General features: G+C 44.5%; 1 protein-coding gene across 1 annotated transcript; it reads right to left on the bottom strand.

Annotated features, from left to right (window-relative positions):
- Window positions 1-2,695: 2,695 nt before the first annotated feature.
- Window positions 2,696-15,395, bottom strand: LOC139280309 (taste receptor type 1 member 1-like). Its single transcript, XM_070899977.1, has 8 exons — window positions 15,365-15,395; window positions 11,838-11,982; window positions 9,175-9,472; window positions 7,805-8,590; window positions 7,012-7,119; window positions 5,385-5,597; window positions 4,731-4,851; window positions 2,696-3,624 (listed from the first exon to the last, which is right to left on the bottom strand). Exons 1-8 carry the CDS (start codon window positions 15,393-15,395, stop codon window positions 2,696-2,698), a joined length of 2,631 nt encoding a protein of 876 aa, XP_070756078.1.
- Window positions 15,396-16,613: the final 1,218 nt, after the last annotated feature.

Raw genomic sequence — 16,613 nt, 5'->3', positions numbered from 1 at the left:
TTGCTGTTTTTTCCGGATCAGACCAGAAGCCGGTCTTAATGGGGGGGGGGGGTGGTGGGGGGGTGGGAAGTGCGGTGATAAGTGCTGGTGAGGGGCTGAAGTGTGGGCGGGATAGAATCTCCGCCGCGGTCACTCAGCGGTGGTGACGTCAGTGTGCGTGTGCGACGCCTCCCCTCATTTAAAGGGGAGAGAAGCATTGTTTTTAGGTTCGGCCACTGGGCCACCAGGGAGGGTTTTGGCCGGGCCAGCGGCCTGGCACCCAAGAGGGGCCATAATAGTCCGGCTGATCGGGAAGTCAGTCGGCAAAAAAAAACATGGCGACCGCAGCAGTGCACCCTCCCCTTGAAGGGCCGCGCTGCCGTGACTCACACACCGAAAACAAGGTGCACCCACAGAAAAAGCTGTCGGGGAGGCCGCGCGGCGGATCATGGATTTTTTCAGGTAAATTTGGCGCGGAGTGGGACGGAGGTGCGGGAGATCGGCGGTGTGTGCTTTGATGACACGCTTGGGGCGGTCGGCAGCAGCGGGCCGGAAGTGGGGACCGCCCGAAAAATCCCCGGGCTGAATTTGGATCGTGGCGGTCAATGGACTGCAACGCAGCGGCCACTCGATTCCGCCGCATGGCCGCTGCAAAACGGCGGTAACGGGCCTTATCCGGACCCTGCATTTCGGCCCCTGTGTGTTCAAGTCACACTCCAAAGCACAAAATCTAACTGACACTGCAGTGCAGTACTGAGGTCTTATGGATGAGATGTTAAACCAAGGCTCCATCTGCCATCTCAGGTGAACAGAAAATAATCCATGGCACTATTTTGAAGAAGAGCAGCTGATTTCTTCCCTGTGTCCTTGTGCCAATATTTATCCGTCAAACAAGATCACTAAAAAAACAGATTATCTGGTCATTATCACATTGCTGATTGTGGGAGCTTGCTGTGCACAAATTGGCTGCTGTGTTTCCTATATTACAACAGGGCTATCAAAAGTACTTCATTGGCTGTAAAGTGCTTTGGGACATCCTGAGGTCGTGAAAGGGGCTATATAAGTGCAAGTCTTTCTTTGTTTTATTATATTATTATAAATACAGTATCTTAACAAAACACTGATTATAAAAAGGAAAAAGTTGCTGTGGATGCCTAGTCTGTTTACCTGTCACTTTTGAAAGGCAGAAAAATCACATGCAATCAGACCTAGATAAACAGGCTAAAACTACTTGGTCAAATTTATTTGCAGAAGAAATAATATACAGAAGCGGAAAGATAACAAAGATGCAATAACCAGACTTCAACAACAACTTACATTTCTAAAGCTCTCATTACATACCGAGAGATATCTCTTTGAGTGTTTTACAGGATATGGAGTAGACATCTGGTAGGAAGGGTAAAAAGGATAGTCAAAGAGAAGAGTCTTAAGGAAGTTTTTTGAAAGCAGGGAGGAAGGTGACAAGGCAGAGATACAACAACAACTTGCATTTATATAGCGCCTGTAACATAGAAAAACATTCCAGGCGTTTCACAGAAACATAACCAGGCAAAAATCAACACCAATCCAAGAAGGAACTATTTGGGAGTGGTGACTAAAAGATGCGGAGGTGCGGGAGTTCCAGAAGACTGGGGGGGGGGGGGAGGGGGGGATAGGTATTTAAGGAGCAATTACAATGATAGTGCAGAGGGGGCCAGAGGAAATCCTTGTTCTTTTCAGTGACTCCTGAGTAATAATCTCTGATGGAACATATATGCGCGGGATGGCTGACAACGCTCCGCTTAGCCCCTCACATGGTGCAGATGAGCAAAGGCAGGGAACCTATGACCCTGAGTCTGTCCCGAGATGGTATGTGGACTTTCCCTTTGATGTGCAAGTGATTTCTTCTCAATGGGTTGGTGTCTTTCAACACTTGGGTAAACCAGGCATCAACCAAAATCGCCTGAACATGTAATAGTCAATTAATAGCTGTATCCTAAATCGCACCAAGTCCCGTTCACCCATCTCCCCTGTGCTCGCTGACTTCCATTGGCTCTCAGTCCAGCAACTCTTCGATATTAAAATTCTCATCATTGTGTTCAAATGCCTCCATGGCCTCGCCCCTCCTTAACTCTGCAACCTGCTCCAGCCCCACAACCAATGTCCCCGTTAAGCTGCGTTCGTCTGGAAGATCTACACTGGCTTTTGCATGGCTGAAATGACAAATTCGAGAAAATTTGAATGGGCCACACAGCCACTTAAAGGGGCTGCACACCCCCCAAAATATTACAGGGAAGATTGCCGACAACCTTCCGAGATCTTTGCGCTCCTCCAAATCTGGCCCCTTGTGCATCATTCCCAATTTCCATCACTACACCATAGGCGACCGTGCCTTCAGCTGCCTGGGCTCTAAGCTCTGAAATTCCCTCCATGAACATGTCCGCCTCTTTACTTCGCTCTCCTCCTTTAAGACATTCCTTACAACCTACCTCTGTTACCAAGCTTTTGGTCACCTGTTCTAATATCTCCTAACGTGGGCTTGGTGTCAAATGTTGTTTGATTGCGCTCCTGTGAAACGCCTTGGGATATTTTACTACGTTTAAGGTGCTGCGTAAATACAATTTGTTGTTGTGGTTTGTTAACAATCCCAGCCTGAATCAGTGCCTTCAGGAGAAAACTGGCTGGATAAGAAAGATGATGTGAAGAGCAGCAAAGTTTTGGCCTGCCTTGATAAACGCTATGGTGGCTGAGCATCTCTGTTCCTGGTGTATTCCTGGATACACGTTTGGAAAAATGCGGTGGTGTTGTGCTGTGATTTAAAGAGAATGATATAGCATTTTGGAAAGAAGTATCCCACAGTGATGGAGTATGAATTGACAAGGATGAGAGCTGCTACAATGGCAGGTATGTAACTGTTAGAGCTGGAGAGAATAACCAGGATTAGGAAAGTCCAAGAAATCAGGACCAACGCCATGCTGAAGGCTATATATTTAGCCTCGTTGTAGTTTTTGGGCAGATTTTTACCCAGGTAGGCAAACACAAAGCAAAGCAAGCTGTGAGAAATAAGTCCAATGAGAGATAGGAAATCGAAAAGAAGATTTTCAAAGCCACACATCAGAATAACTTCAGTTTTGGAAATATTATAGTTCCTTTCGAAAACTGGAACCTCAGAGAATATCCATATGCTGCATATAAAGAGCTCAAAAACAGTGTTTATGAACACAAAAACATACTGCCCGTTGTATTTAACCCAATAATCATAAGCCTTAGGCAACTTGGTGGCCATTTTGAATATGACCACGAGCTGAAAGGACCTCACCAGCACACATGCCAGGCAGGTTGTGTAGCTGACCATGAATATTAGCTTCCTGGCGATACAGATCCCGTTGTTTGGCTCCCCAATGTAGAAGTACACGCTGCCACAGCTAAAGGCTAATGCCAACAAAAGGACAAAGCACAGCTTCCCTCCCGCAGCCTTGACCACGGGAGTGTTGAGATAAATGACAAAGATGGCGCTGATTAGCACCTTCAGTAGGAGTCCAATTCCCGCTATCAAGGCCAACACTATCGAGACGCTCTCATCCCACTTCAGATACACTGCAGATCTGTCATGGCAAACAGTGCTCTTTGATGGTGACCACTGGCTTAGGTTGCAAGGTGCGCACACTGCAAGAGAAAACAAAAATACCTGTGGGAATAAGGGGTTGGCTTGATCGCTTCCATTGCCTCGACTACAATAACGCACACTTATATAGGACCTTTAACATAGCGAAACATACTCAAGTTGCTTTACATCGAGCAGGGATTGAGCAAAGAGTTAGGGGAGGTGATCATAAGTTAGGTTAAAGAGGGATTTTTCTTTGAGGAGTATTTAGAAGATGGAGAGCGAAGAAACTAGGTGGAGGATTCAGGAAGAGAATTCCAGAGAGCAAGACCATGTAGACTCTGCCACCAAAGTGGAACAGAACGAATGAAGGGGACCCAGGAGAACAAGAGGGCCATGAGCTGCGATGGAGGGCTGGATCAGGTCACCGGGAAAAAGTGAGAAAGGTCATGGAGCATTGGAGATGAGGAGTCAGTCCGGTCTGGTGTAGATAGGGAAAGAGGCAGAGTTGTGGATGAGTTGGAATCTGTACTGAGGGGAGATCGGGAAGCCTGCAAGAAGTGAGTTGGAGAAACAGAGCCTGGAGGTGACAAAGGTGGGTTGGACAATATTCAGAAATGTGTTTCCACTGAACTTCCATTATTAGGGAATCTCCCTGATGGTTTCAGTAGGTGGATACTTTGCAAGTGTGGAATAGAGGCTAGATGTACCTGAGGAAAATTGGAGAAGTATTTGAAAAGGATACAAAAGAGGGCAGGGAAATGAGATTGCAGTGGATAGCTCCAGTTGCCGAGCTAGTATCAGCACAGGCATGATGGATTGAATGGCCTCCTTCTGTGATGTAATTTCTATGATTCAGTAATCTTTTGAATTGGTGCCAGACACTTCACAAGGAATTTGCTGACAAATTATGTAAACTAGTCAATGATGAGTGTGTAAAAGGGTCTCCCATTCTTCCATCCTTCTGTCAAGGAAAATCCATTGCTTCTACTCACTGCATTCCCCAGAGGGACTGGCCGAGATTGGGAATTTATCCTTGAGGCAAATTGGGAGGATTAATGTGTGTCATTGACACGGAGCACCACAAAATGATTCTCATATCGCTTCCCCCCTCCCCATGACCCCTTTATGACAGAAGCCACATTGGCAGAGACTGCTTTATACAAACCACTTTCATTCTGGAACGTTCCTTCAACGCAGTCCTTGCATATAAAGCAACATGGTTGGAAACCAACAGTAATTTTTATCTGACCGGGTACACATTCGCTGGAACAGTTTGAAGTAGGAATCTGTTTGGAACAAGAACATAATAATTATAAACTTTAAAAAGAAAATGGTCGTTTTTTTGTTTGAGAATATTTAATCTTGAAGGAGATATCAACTGTCCCAAAGAGTCAGTTGTTAGGGACAACACCAAATGGGACAAGAAGGTCCATGTTCCCAATTCCTGCTCTATGTTGAGTTAGGTGATCCCAACTAAGGCAGCTGTTGTGTTGCAACAATATGTCTCAGTATCTGTGGGCTTGGGAGGGGGAAAATAATCAACTAAGGCTTCTTCCTCCTGAAGGCTCATTGCTGAAAAGTGCATGGGTGAGGACAGAATGAGGTTTGGCTCTAATCTCTTCACGAGCAAATGGTCTCATTGTCTAGGCTGGCACGGAAAGAATGGCTACTTGAGAAGATCCTTGAGGGTCAGAGATGCCTCTGAAATCATTCCTCAGCAAAAGTCCGCGTCTTCAGGAGAAGGGAAAGGAAATGGGAGAGGAAATATATTTTTTTAAAAGACAGGTCACAATATTGAATGAGAATTCGGGCAAGTTACCTTGCCTTCTTGTAAATTCCATTTGATCAAGGATTTGTCAATTTGAAGCTGTCCTGGGTTAGGCTTGTATGACCCAATCACTTTGAAGGAAACAGTTTCATTCTGCCAATCCCAATGAATGATGTCATATCCTGTTGGAGGGTTTCCATTCTCATCAAAATAAATTGGCCTGTCATTAAGAGAAAAATTGACTCTTTTCAAAGTCTGAAGAAGCTGAAAGAAAAGACAAAGATGGGATCATGAAAGGCATTCACATCACTGAAACTCACCTAAGTACACAGTTAGCTTAAGAACACCCTAAAGGTCATGTAGGTCATAGGCTGCTAAATAGACCAGGAGGGTGCCATGCTGAATCCATGGTCTGTGCTGGGTTAGCTGTTCTTGATAGGGTGTTCCAATTGACCTCAGCACCCCTGGGCTAGGGAGGGAGGGAAGTGGAGGAGGAGGAGGAGGGAAAGAATTCAGCATTCCCATTCCCAATTGCTAGCCAGTGGGCCCTATTGGAAAGTGCATGAATTTGGACATCAGGAGAGGGCTAGATATCAACCATGGCTCAGTGGGTAGCATAGAGCCTAAAGGCTCTGGGTTCAAGTCCCGCTAAGCACAAAATCTAGGCCGACACTCCAGTGCAGTACTGAGGGAGCACTGTAATGTTGGGTGTATCATCTTTTGGATGAGATGTTAAACTGAGGTCCTATCTGATGGAGGGTCTCAGACCCGAAACGTTAGCCGTTTCTCGCTCAACAGATGCTGCCTGGACCGCTGAGTGTTTACAGCATTTTCTGTTTTTGTTTCGGATTCCAGCATCCACAGTGTTTTGCTGTTGTCCTATCTGCCCTCTCAGGTCCCCGGCACTATTTTTCCCAGTGTCCTGGCTAATATTTATCCCTCAACTAACATCGCTAAACAGATGATCTAATCATTGCTCTTTGTGGGATCTTGCTATATGCTAATTGCTGTGATGCCTACATTACTACAGTTTAAAAATGTATTTAATTGGCTGTAAAGCATTTTGATACGACCTGAGGTCATGAAAGGCGTTATAAATCTTTCTTTTTAGTTGAGCTTGAGTCTTCCCTCCATGGAGGGGCTGCCCACTGACACTGATTGATGTGATATATTCTTTATCACAACATCACAAACACACACATACACAAGATGGCTCTACAGGAACTTGTCAGGTGACCTTGTCACATCATTTTATTATAACATCAATAGTTGCATTACCACAGGTAGTCCACAAGGTGGAGCGGTAGTCCACTAGGGGGAGCTCTATATTACAATTGTCTGGGCCAGATACTCCTAAACTGGGGTGGTGGGGGAAGGGGGCATCACCCCCTCAGCGGTGCGCGGAGGTTAGCAGGGAGGAGGATACTGGATACAGCTGCTGGGAAATTCCTTGGGACAGCTCCTACTTCGGCGGAAGCCCGGCGGAAGTCCCACTTACATGTGGAAACGAGACATCTGCTGCACTTGCTGCGAAGTAATGTCCGCCAAGCAAGAGCAGATCTGAGGAATCTCCTGGCCAGTGAGCTCTAATGACACGATTGGACATCACTGTGAAACCCCAAAGTGTAAGGGAGCAGAACAGGTGAAGGGCCAAAAGTGTTGAAGTACTCTGGGTTACCAACATAGGAACATTCAGCCCCTCGAGCCCGTTCTGCCAGTCAATCAGATCAGGGTTGATCTGTATCTCAGCTTCACTTACCACCTTGGCTCCATATCCCTTGATGTCCTTACCCAATAAAAATATATAAATCTCAGTTTTGTAATTTTCAGTGACCCTGCTCCCCCCCTTCCCCCCACCCCGCCTCAACAGGGGAGAGAGTTCCAGATTTCCAGTAATCTTCATGTGAAGAAGTGATTCCTCACCCCTGAATGACCTAGCTCTAATTTTAAGGTTATGGCCCCTTGTTCTGTCCTCTACCAGAGGAATTAGTGTTGAATGACATCTACACGAACATTAATTATGGAAAATTACTGATTATTGGAAAGGAGGGTTGGGCACCCATGGAAGCTGAATCTCCGATGGGGTGTGTGAGGGGTGTGTGTGTGGGGTGGGGGGTTCTGGTCTAACACACAAAGAATGACTACTTGGGTAAGGTACCAGGGAGCAGGTGTTGGAACTGTAGCCCAGCAAAGATGTTTCGGGGACAAGCCCTTCAGGAGACAAGAAGCAAATTGTTAGGGGGTTGAAATTGAAAAGTAGGACTCATCGTGTTCCACATAGAATCAGCATTAATTCGCCGTTGCCAGTGTTTAATTGGAATGGAAGTATTGAAATCAATGGAAATATAAATGGGGAGAGATGTAAAACGGGCTGCCCACCCGTTGTACAGTGTCGTATAAAGTCAAGATCTGCCCCAATGCTTTAGACGAGTATTGTCCAGGTCAAAGGTCACATTTGGTACGTTCCTAACCTGCCACGGATAGACGCCTTCCTTCTTGCACTCTCCGGATCCACATTGAAGTAACTGATGTAGAGCGTGGGCTACAGCGTACACAGCAGAGTACACGTTAAACTCGACACGCCATTCCGAATGTTGCAATAGTGACCGAACACTATCAGAAGTGCATGGGACGTACTCGTTGCAAGTAGCCATGCAGCTACCATCCGGGCTGTCTCTCCTTTGCGCCTGAAGATCAGAGTATTTTACCATTTGATGGACATCCGTGGTGATATCCCTTAATACAAATTCCTCGTACCCTGGCATTTTGCCCTGCTTGGCTGCAATCCCTAAGACCGTGCCAATTCTTTCAATGTTGGGGATTTCTGAAAGCATTCTCTTGACTGACGCGGCTTCACTTAAAATCCACACTTTCCCAGTGATGTTCATGGCCACCACCACCCGGAAGAAATGTTCTGCGTTCTGGGCATCAGCAAACACAACAACAACATTGACCCTTTTGTCGATGATGTTGTCAATGATGTCGACGATGTTCTGCATTGACCCGGATACTTGTGCTGGGATTGTGCCCCGAGAGGCCACGCAGATGCCCACCTCAGTGGCGCTTGAGATCACTTTGACCTTGCCGTTCTCCCCGTAGTCATTTTCGCTCCCGACGACTGTGATCCAATTCCACCAAAACTTCTGGATCAATAGAACGATTGCTTCAATCTGGCTTTCATCATTTGGGATGGTTCGCATAAAGGTTGGGAATTGTGTCTTGTCGCTCAACTCCTCACTGGAGGCTGCAAAGCTGATCTGCAATGGAAGGACACAGACACTCTACATCTAATTCACCATCTAGTACTTTTAACACAATTAACTTTACCACCCATATCCTGACGTGACCCACGTCCCGTTCACCCATCAACCCTGTACTCACTCACGTACATTGTCTCCCAGTCCGGCAACACCACGATTTAACAATTCTCATCCTTGTTTTCGAATCCTTCCATGGCCTCGACATATTTCTGTAACCTCCTCCTTTTCTACAATCCTCCGAGACCTCCGTGCTCCTCCAATTCTGGCCTCTAGCGCATTCCCGATTTCCTTCGTTCCACCATTGGCGGCCGTGGCTTCAGCTGCCTAGGCGCTAAACTCTGGAATTCCCTCCCTAAATCTCTGCACCTCTCTCTCCTCCTCCCTTACCACGCTCCATAAAATCTACCTCTTTAACCAAGCTGTCCTAATAACTCCTCACGTTGCTTGGTGTCAAATTTTGTTTAAAGCACTCCTGTGGAGCGTCTTGGGATGTTTTACTATGTTAAACACGCTGTATAAATGCAATTTTTTGTGGAATGGAGAGCGAAAAAAGACCAAGAAAATAATTGGTGAAATATTACCTGCGGAACATCAAACAGACTGAGAATGTTCGCTGTGATGATAGCAGCGTCTGATGTAATTGGGCCGATCACAGCTGTAACTACAGGCTGGTATCTGTGCTCACACTGAGCTTTTTCAACAGCCTTCTCTGGAGGCCTTGACACAAATGTAAATGCTCCTTGGATGTCAATGAAGGGTTCACAGTCATCAAATATCTCATACCCCAGGGTGACATTCGGCAGAAGGGAGCTCAAGTTGTTTATCTCCTCGACTGCGAACCTCATGGTTTGAAAATATATATATCCGTTATCTGAAAACCTAGTGAGATATTTAAAAGAAAAGTCTTTACTTCCAAATATTGTCCTGAATGTTTTAAGCTGGAGAAGAAAATAAAAAAGTCAAATCCTTTAAACATCACCCGACGCCTAGTGAGAGGTCCATTGTAAAGGTGAATGTAGGAATGAGGGATACCTAACCTGACATCAGTCTTTTAGTACAATCAGCACTAGGAGGCCATTCGGCCCATCATGTCTGTGATGGAAATCCAGCCTAATCCCACTTTCCAGCTCTTGGTCCGTAGCCTTGTAGGTTACAGCACGTCAAGAGCATATCCAAGTTCTTTTTAAATGTGATGAGAGTTTCTGCCTCTACCACCTTTTCAGTCAGTGTGTTCCAAATCCCCATCACCAGCCTAACTAGTGTTTTATACAGTTCAAGCATAACCTCCCTGCTCTTATATTCTATGCCTCGGCTAATAAAGGAAAGTACCCTGAATGCTTTCTTAACCACCATGTCTACCTGGCCTGCTACCTTCAGGGATCTGTGGACATGTACTCCAAGGTCTCTCTGTTCCTCTATACTTCTCAGTATCTGACCATTTATTGCGTATTCCCTTGCCTTGTTAACCCTCCCCAAATGCCTTACCTCACACTTCTCCGGAGTGAATAAAGGAACGGATATAGGAAGTCCATTGATATCTTCCTGCAGTTTACAGCTTTCTTCCTCACTATCAACCACACGGCCAATTTTTGTATCATCTGCCAACTTCTTAATCATGTCCCCTACATTGAAGTCTAAATCATTGATATATACCACAAAAAGCAAGGGGCCTAGTACTGAGCCCTGTGGAACCTCACTGACAACAGCCTTCCAGTCGCAAAAACACCCATCGACCATTACACTTTGCTTCCTGCCAGTGGGCCAATTTTGGATCCGATTTGCCATTTTTCTTTGGATCTCATGGGCTTTTACTTTTCTCACCAGTCTGCCATGTGGGACCTTATCAAAAGCCTCGCTAAAACCCATGTAAACTTCATCAAACGCACTACCCTCTTCCACTCTCCTTGTTACCTCTTCAAAAAATTAACTCAAGTTAGTCAGACACGACCTTCCCTTAACAAATCCATGCTGACTGTCCTTGATTAATCCGCGCCTTTATATTAATACTGTCCCTCAGAATGTTTTCCAATAATTTGCCCACCACCAAGGTTAAGCTGACTGGCTTGTAATTACTTGGTCTATTCCTTTCTCCCTTATAAAACAAGGGTACAACGTTTGCAGTTCTCTGGCACCAGAGAGTGCTGGGGATTTTTTTTAAATTGAGGAAGTGAAGGATCAAGGCAATAGTAAGAGACGCCAGCAAGGCTGAATGGAGTAAAAGAAATGAGGTACACCAAGAGAGTAGAGAATAGATGGAGCTGAATTTGGACTCTATTGTACGAGATTGTACGAGGAGTGGAAGATTGAGGGAGGTAGGAAGTCCATCGTTTTGAATTCCTAGGGAAAGTTGGAGTTGGAGTTTGTGAAATGAATCTGGGTTTCAACACATTGAGGATGCAGCGAGGAGGAAGAATGGAGGGAATGGAACTAGAGATGAAAGTTCAAAGGTGCAATGACCACAGCAGGGGATAAAATAGAAAGACTTAAATGAAAGATTGTAATGGGAGAGACAGACACACATGCACATGGGAAAAATGGTGACATAGAAAGAAAGAATTTTCATTTATATAGCACCTTTCACATCCTCATAATATCCCAAAGCACTTTACAGCCAATGAAGTGCTTTTGAAGTGTAGTCACTGTTGTAACGTGGCAGTCAATTTGCACACAGCAAGCTCCCACAAACAGCAATGTGACAATGACCAGATAATTTGTTTTAAATGATGTTTCATTGAGAGATAAATATTGACCAGGACACCAGGCAGAACTTCCAAAACAAATAGTGCCCTGGGATCTTTTATATCCACCTGAAAGGTCAGATGGGGCCTAGGTTTAATCTCAACTGAAGGACAGCCCCTCTAACAGTGCAGCACTGAATATCAACCAGACTTTATACTTAAGTCTATGGAATGGGATTTGAGCCCATTACCCTTCATGGGTTTGAGACAAGAGTGCTACCACTGAGCTGTAGCTGAGTCTGACAAAGATAGGAGGCTAGGGGTGACAACCTTTTTCTTCTATCCTGTCAAGGTGTCTGAGAGAGCTCAGTGAAGAGACCTCCTCAATGTGTGAAAATGAAGCACAATTGCATGGAGATCATTCCTTTAGTGCTGGGGTCAATGCAAGAAATGCGAAGTTCTTGCCCCGACTGGGGTAACTACCTCCACATTTTTCTGCTGGATAACCTTCAAGCTTGTATTTTTTTTGTGTGTCGGCTAACTCTAAATATCTTATTGCTCCTTACCTTTTACACGTAGGGACCTCGAGCTTTGAGCGATTGGGCTGCGATTCAACATGAATCTGGAAAAACCCTCCAATGATGTAATCCCCAGGCAGCTTAAGTTGCATCCGGCAACTTTCTGCATCCTGTCCATTAGCGAAGACATAGCCTTGTGCAGTAAAGCACATCGCAAGTATCACAAGATGGAACATCATTACTGTTAAAAAACATACTGTCAGTGTGAGCCGTCTGGATACTCTGAATAATGACACCAGGAGTTTTGTACCTCTCCCAACATCGGCTTAGTATGAAAATACAAGCACACAAGAGTGTTTGCCTAAATTTGCATGGATTTAATGTGAATTTGTTTGTGTATCATAATGCACAGCTTTGAATGAAAATTATATGGCTATTAACATTGTATGTCCGCATATGTTTGATGTGATTTTTAATAAAGAGATCATTAATTACCATTTCTTGGCATCATGTCTGAATCAATTACAACACAGCTATCTTTCTTTGTGTCTCCAGTCACTGGAAGATTTTCTCTTTAACCCTGAGTTTTACCAGAGCTTCCCAGTGCCACACTTGATCGAATTCCGCCTGTCGAGGACAGCTACTCTCACCTCTCCTCTGGTATTAGCTCTGCTGTCCGTGTCTAGATCAAGGCTGTGACGAGGTCTGGAACCGAGTGGTTTTGGTGGCACTGAAACAGAGCAGATTATTGGCGAGTAGGTGTTGCTTGATGGCATTATTGATAACTCCTGGTCAAGTCCTTAACCTTTTCTGAGTTCAATGCACCCTTAATGTCACGTGGAGTAAATTGGCTGGACACCAACATTTTTCACCACAATTGGTGTTAGTGGCTATAGGCTAGAGTGGGAGCAAATCAGCTTGTGCTGATTGATATTAAGCAATACTTGTGTTAGCTATGGCTCAGTGGGTAGTGCATTCACCTCTGAGTCAGAAGGTTGTGGGTTCAGGTCCCACTCCAGGGACATGAGCACATAAATCTAGGCTGATACTCCAGTGCAGTACTGAAGAGGTGCTGTCTTTTGGATGAGAGTTTAAACCAAGGTCCTGTCTGCTCTTTCAGGTGGATGTAAAAGATCCGAAGAAGAGCAGGGGAGTTATCTCCGGTGTCCTGGGCCAATATTTATCCCTTAATAACATCACTAAAACAGATTATCTGGTCATTATCACATTGCTCGTTGTGGAAGCTTGCTGTGTGCAAATTGGCTGCTGTGTTTCCCACATTACAACAGTGACTACATTCCAAAAGTATTTCATTGGCTGTAAAGCGCTTTGAGACGTCAGGTGGTCGTGAAAGGCGCTATATAAATCCAAGTCATTCTTCACCTACTGGAAAATGCTGGTGAACATATCGAGTAAGGATAGCATCAGGCTATGATCAATTCAGAGGCTGACTCGCAGACCTGAAACGTTAACACTGCTTCTCTCTCCACAGATGCTGCCTGACCAGCTGAATATTTCCAGAATATTTTCCATTTTTATTTCAGATTTCCAGCATCCGCAGTGTTTCATATTTGATATTTGATATACGTTAAGCAAGGTTCCCTCTTAGCCACCAATCCACCATGTTTTAGTGATTGAACCTTTCCTCAGAATTCTTGTCCGGTATACTTGGGAATCATTGCAGTTGCATAGAAACATAGAAAATAGGTGCAGGATAAGGCCATTCGGCCCTTCGAGCCTGCACCGCCATTCAATAAGATCATAGCTGATCATTCACCTCAGTGCCCCTTTCATGCTTTCTCTCCATACCCCTTGATCCCCTTAACTGTAAGGGCCATATCTAGCTCCCTCTTGAATATATCCAATGAACTGGCATCAACAACTCTCTGCGGCAGGGAATTCCACAGGTCAACAACTCTCTGAGTGAAGAAGTTTCTCCTCATCTCAGTCCTAAATGACCTACCCCTTATCCTAAGACTATGTCTCCTGGTTCTGGACTTCCCCAACATCGAGAACATTCTTCCTGCATTTAACCTGTCCAGTCCCGTCAGAATCTTATATGCTTCTATGAGATCCTCTCTCATCCTTCTAAACGCCAGTGAATAAAGGCCCGGTTGATCCAGTCTCTCCTCATATGACAGTCCACCCATCCCTGGAATCAGTCTGGTGAACTTTCGCTGCACTCCCTCAATAGCACGAACGTCCTTCCTCAGATTAGGAGACCAACACTGAACACAATATTCCAGGTGAGGCCTCACTAAGGCCCTGTACAACTGCAGTAAGACCTCCCTGCTCCTATATTCAAATCCCCTAGCTATGAAGGCCAACATGTCATTTGCCTTCTTCACCGCCTGCTGTACCTGCGTGCCCACTTTCAGTGAATGATGAACCATGACACCCAGGTCTCGTTGCACCTCCCCTTTTTCTAGTTTGCTGCCATTCAGATAATATTCTGCCTTCATGTTTTTACCCCCAAAGTGGATAACCTCACATTTATCCACATTATACTGCAACTGCCATGTATTTGCCCACTCACCTAACCTGTCCAAGTCACCCTGCAGCCTCTTAGTGTCCTCCTACAGCTCACACTGCCACCCAGTTTAGTGTCATCTGCAAACTTGGAGATATTACACTCTATTCCTTCATCCAAATCGTTAATGTATATCGTAAAGAGCTGGGGTCCCAGCACTGAGCCCTGCGGCACCTCACTAGTAACTGCCTGCCATTCTGAAAAGGACCCGTTTATCCCGACTCTCTGCTTCCTGTCTGCCAACCAGTTCTCTATCCATGTTAGTACATTACCCCCAATACCATGCACTTTGATTTTGTACACCAATCTCTTGTGCGGGACCTTGTCAAAAGCCTTTTGAAAGTCCAAATACACCACATCCACTGGTTCTCCCTTGTCCACTCTGCTGGTTACATCCTCAAAAAATTCCAGAAGATTCGTCAAGCATGATTTCCCTTTCATAAATCCATGCTGACTCGGTCCGATCCTGTCACTGCTTTCCAAATGGGCTGCTATTTCATCCTTAATGATTGATTCCAACATTTTCCCTACTACTGATGTCAACCTAACCGATCTATAATTACCCGCTTTCTCTCTCCCTCCTTTTTTAAAAAGTGGCGTTACATTAGCTACCCTCCAGTCCATAGGAACTGATCCAGAGTTGATAGATTGTTGGAAAATGATCACCAATGCATCCACTATTTCTAGGGCCACTTACTTAAGTACTCTGGGATGCACACTATCAGGACCCGGGGATTTATCGGCCTTTAATCCCATCAATTTCCCTAACATAATTTCCCGCCTAATAAGGATATCTTTCAGTTCTTCATTCTCACTAGACCCACTGTCCCCTAGTACATTTGGAAGGTTATTTGTATCTTCCTTTGTGAAGACAGAACCGAAGTATTGGTTCAATTGGCCTGCCATTTCTTTGTTCCCCATTATAAATTCACCTGAATCCGACTGCAAGGGACCTACGTTTGTCTTTACTAATCTTTTTCTCTTCACATATTTATAGAAGCTTTTGCAGTCAGTTTTTATATTCCCTGCAAGCTTCCTCTCGTACCTTTCCTCTCGTGCCTTTGAAACCTCTCCATCACGTACTCTTCCACGCAGCAACCATGACAACCAGGGAATAATTAAATCAGAACAAAAGCTGGCTTTAATTTCTCAGACCCTGATGAGTGACTTGTCAAAAAATAAGCAACTCATGCTTTCTATGTATGCATACACCTATAACTGAATACTTTCAACCCTGTACTCTTTAATTCTACTTTCCTCCAATATTAATTTACAAATAGCACAATTTTAATTATATTGATACAAAATGTATACTCTTCAAACAGTTAGCGGAACAATTGTTAAATATATATATTATTTAACAAGTTGCACATATTAATTTTTTAATACAAATTATACACAATTAGTGATAATGCTACAACATAGAATCGTACTATTAATGAAGTATTTTAATAGACAATTTAAGAAAGATTTAATGCAACAAATTTACAACAAATTACTGTAAAAAGTTGGAAATGCATTTTAGCAAATTTACAACCTACATCGGATGATTCACACAACCTAACCGGAGGGGCAGGGAGAATTTGCAGTGGGATATTTGAAGCATTTAGGGAAGAAGGTGGAGTGTCAGTGCAGTGTCACGAGTATTCAGCACATTGCTGGAGGGGTGGGGAATTCATCAGAACAAAAGGCTGGAATCAGATTTGAATTTGAGTTTGTATAACGCTTCCCACCTGACCTGGGTTTACCTATGCAAAGCTGCACACCTGCAGACCGTTCCGTTTGGTTGATTAATTATTTCCTTTCCCAAGGAACCAGTAAAGGAGGGTGGTTTGTGGCCAGGGATGGTGAGTGTCTGTCACTCAGTGCAAGCTTACAACAGGGAGCGATAATTCCACACTATTAACACTATGTTTGTGAAATACATTAAGTATCTGTACAGAGTGACATTGAATGGGCAGACCTGACTCACGTTGCCATTTCCTGCACGATCAAGCCTTCAGTTTTTTTTTATTTCAAAATATACTTTATTCATATAAAAATTTGTACAGTACATTCAAAAGCAGTTCAGTACATTTAGCTGCGGTCAGCAATCCCATACACTACATTTGGGTGCTGACGGCAGTTCCGTTCGATACATCTCCTTGCTTTTCAGTTCAAGTACAATTCGGTACACTACGGGATGCATTGTAGTACATTCAACAAATTACATTACATGTGTCACTATACAGTACCTAGACCCTAAGCTCTAGAATTCCCTCCCTAATCATCTTTGCCTCTCTACATCACTCTCT

Source organism: Pristiophorus japonicus, chromosome 14 (assembly GCF_044704955.1).
Source record: "Pristiophorus japonicus isolate sPriJap1 chromosome 14, sPriJap1.hap1, whole genome shotgun sequence".
NCBI classification, from domain to species: Eukaryota; Metazoa; Chordata; class Chondrichthyes; family Pristiophoridae; genus Pristiophorus; species Pristiophorus japonicus.
The sequence above is the reverse complement of the archived record's forward strand: the minus strand, read 5'-3'. Positions and strand labels throughout refer to the sequence as shown.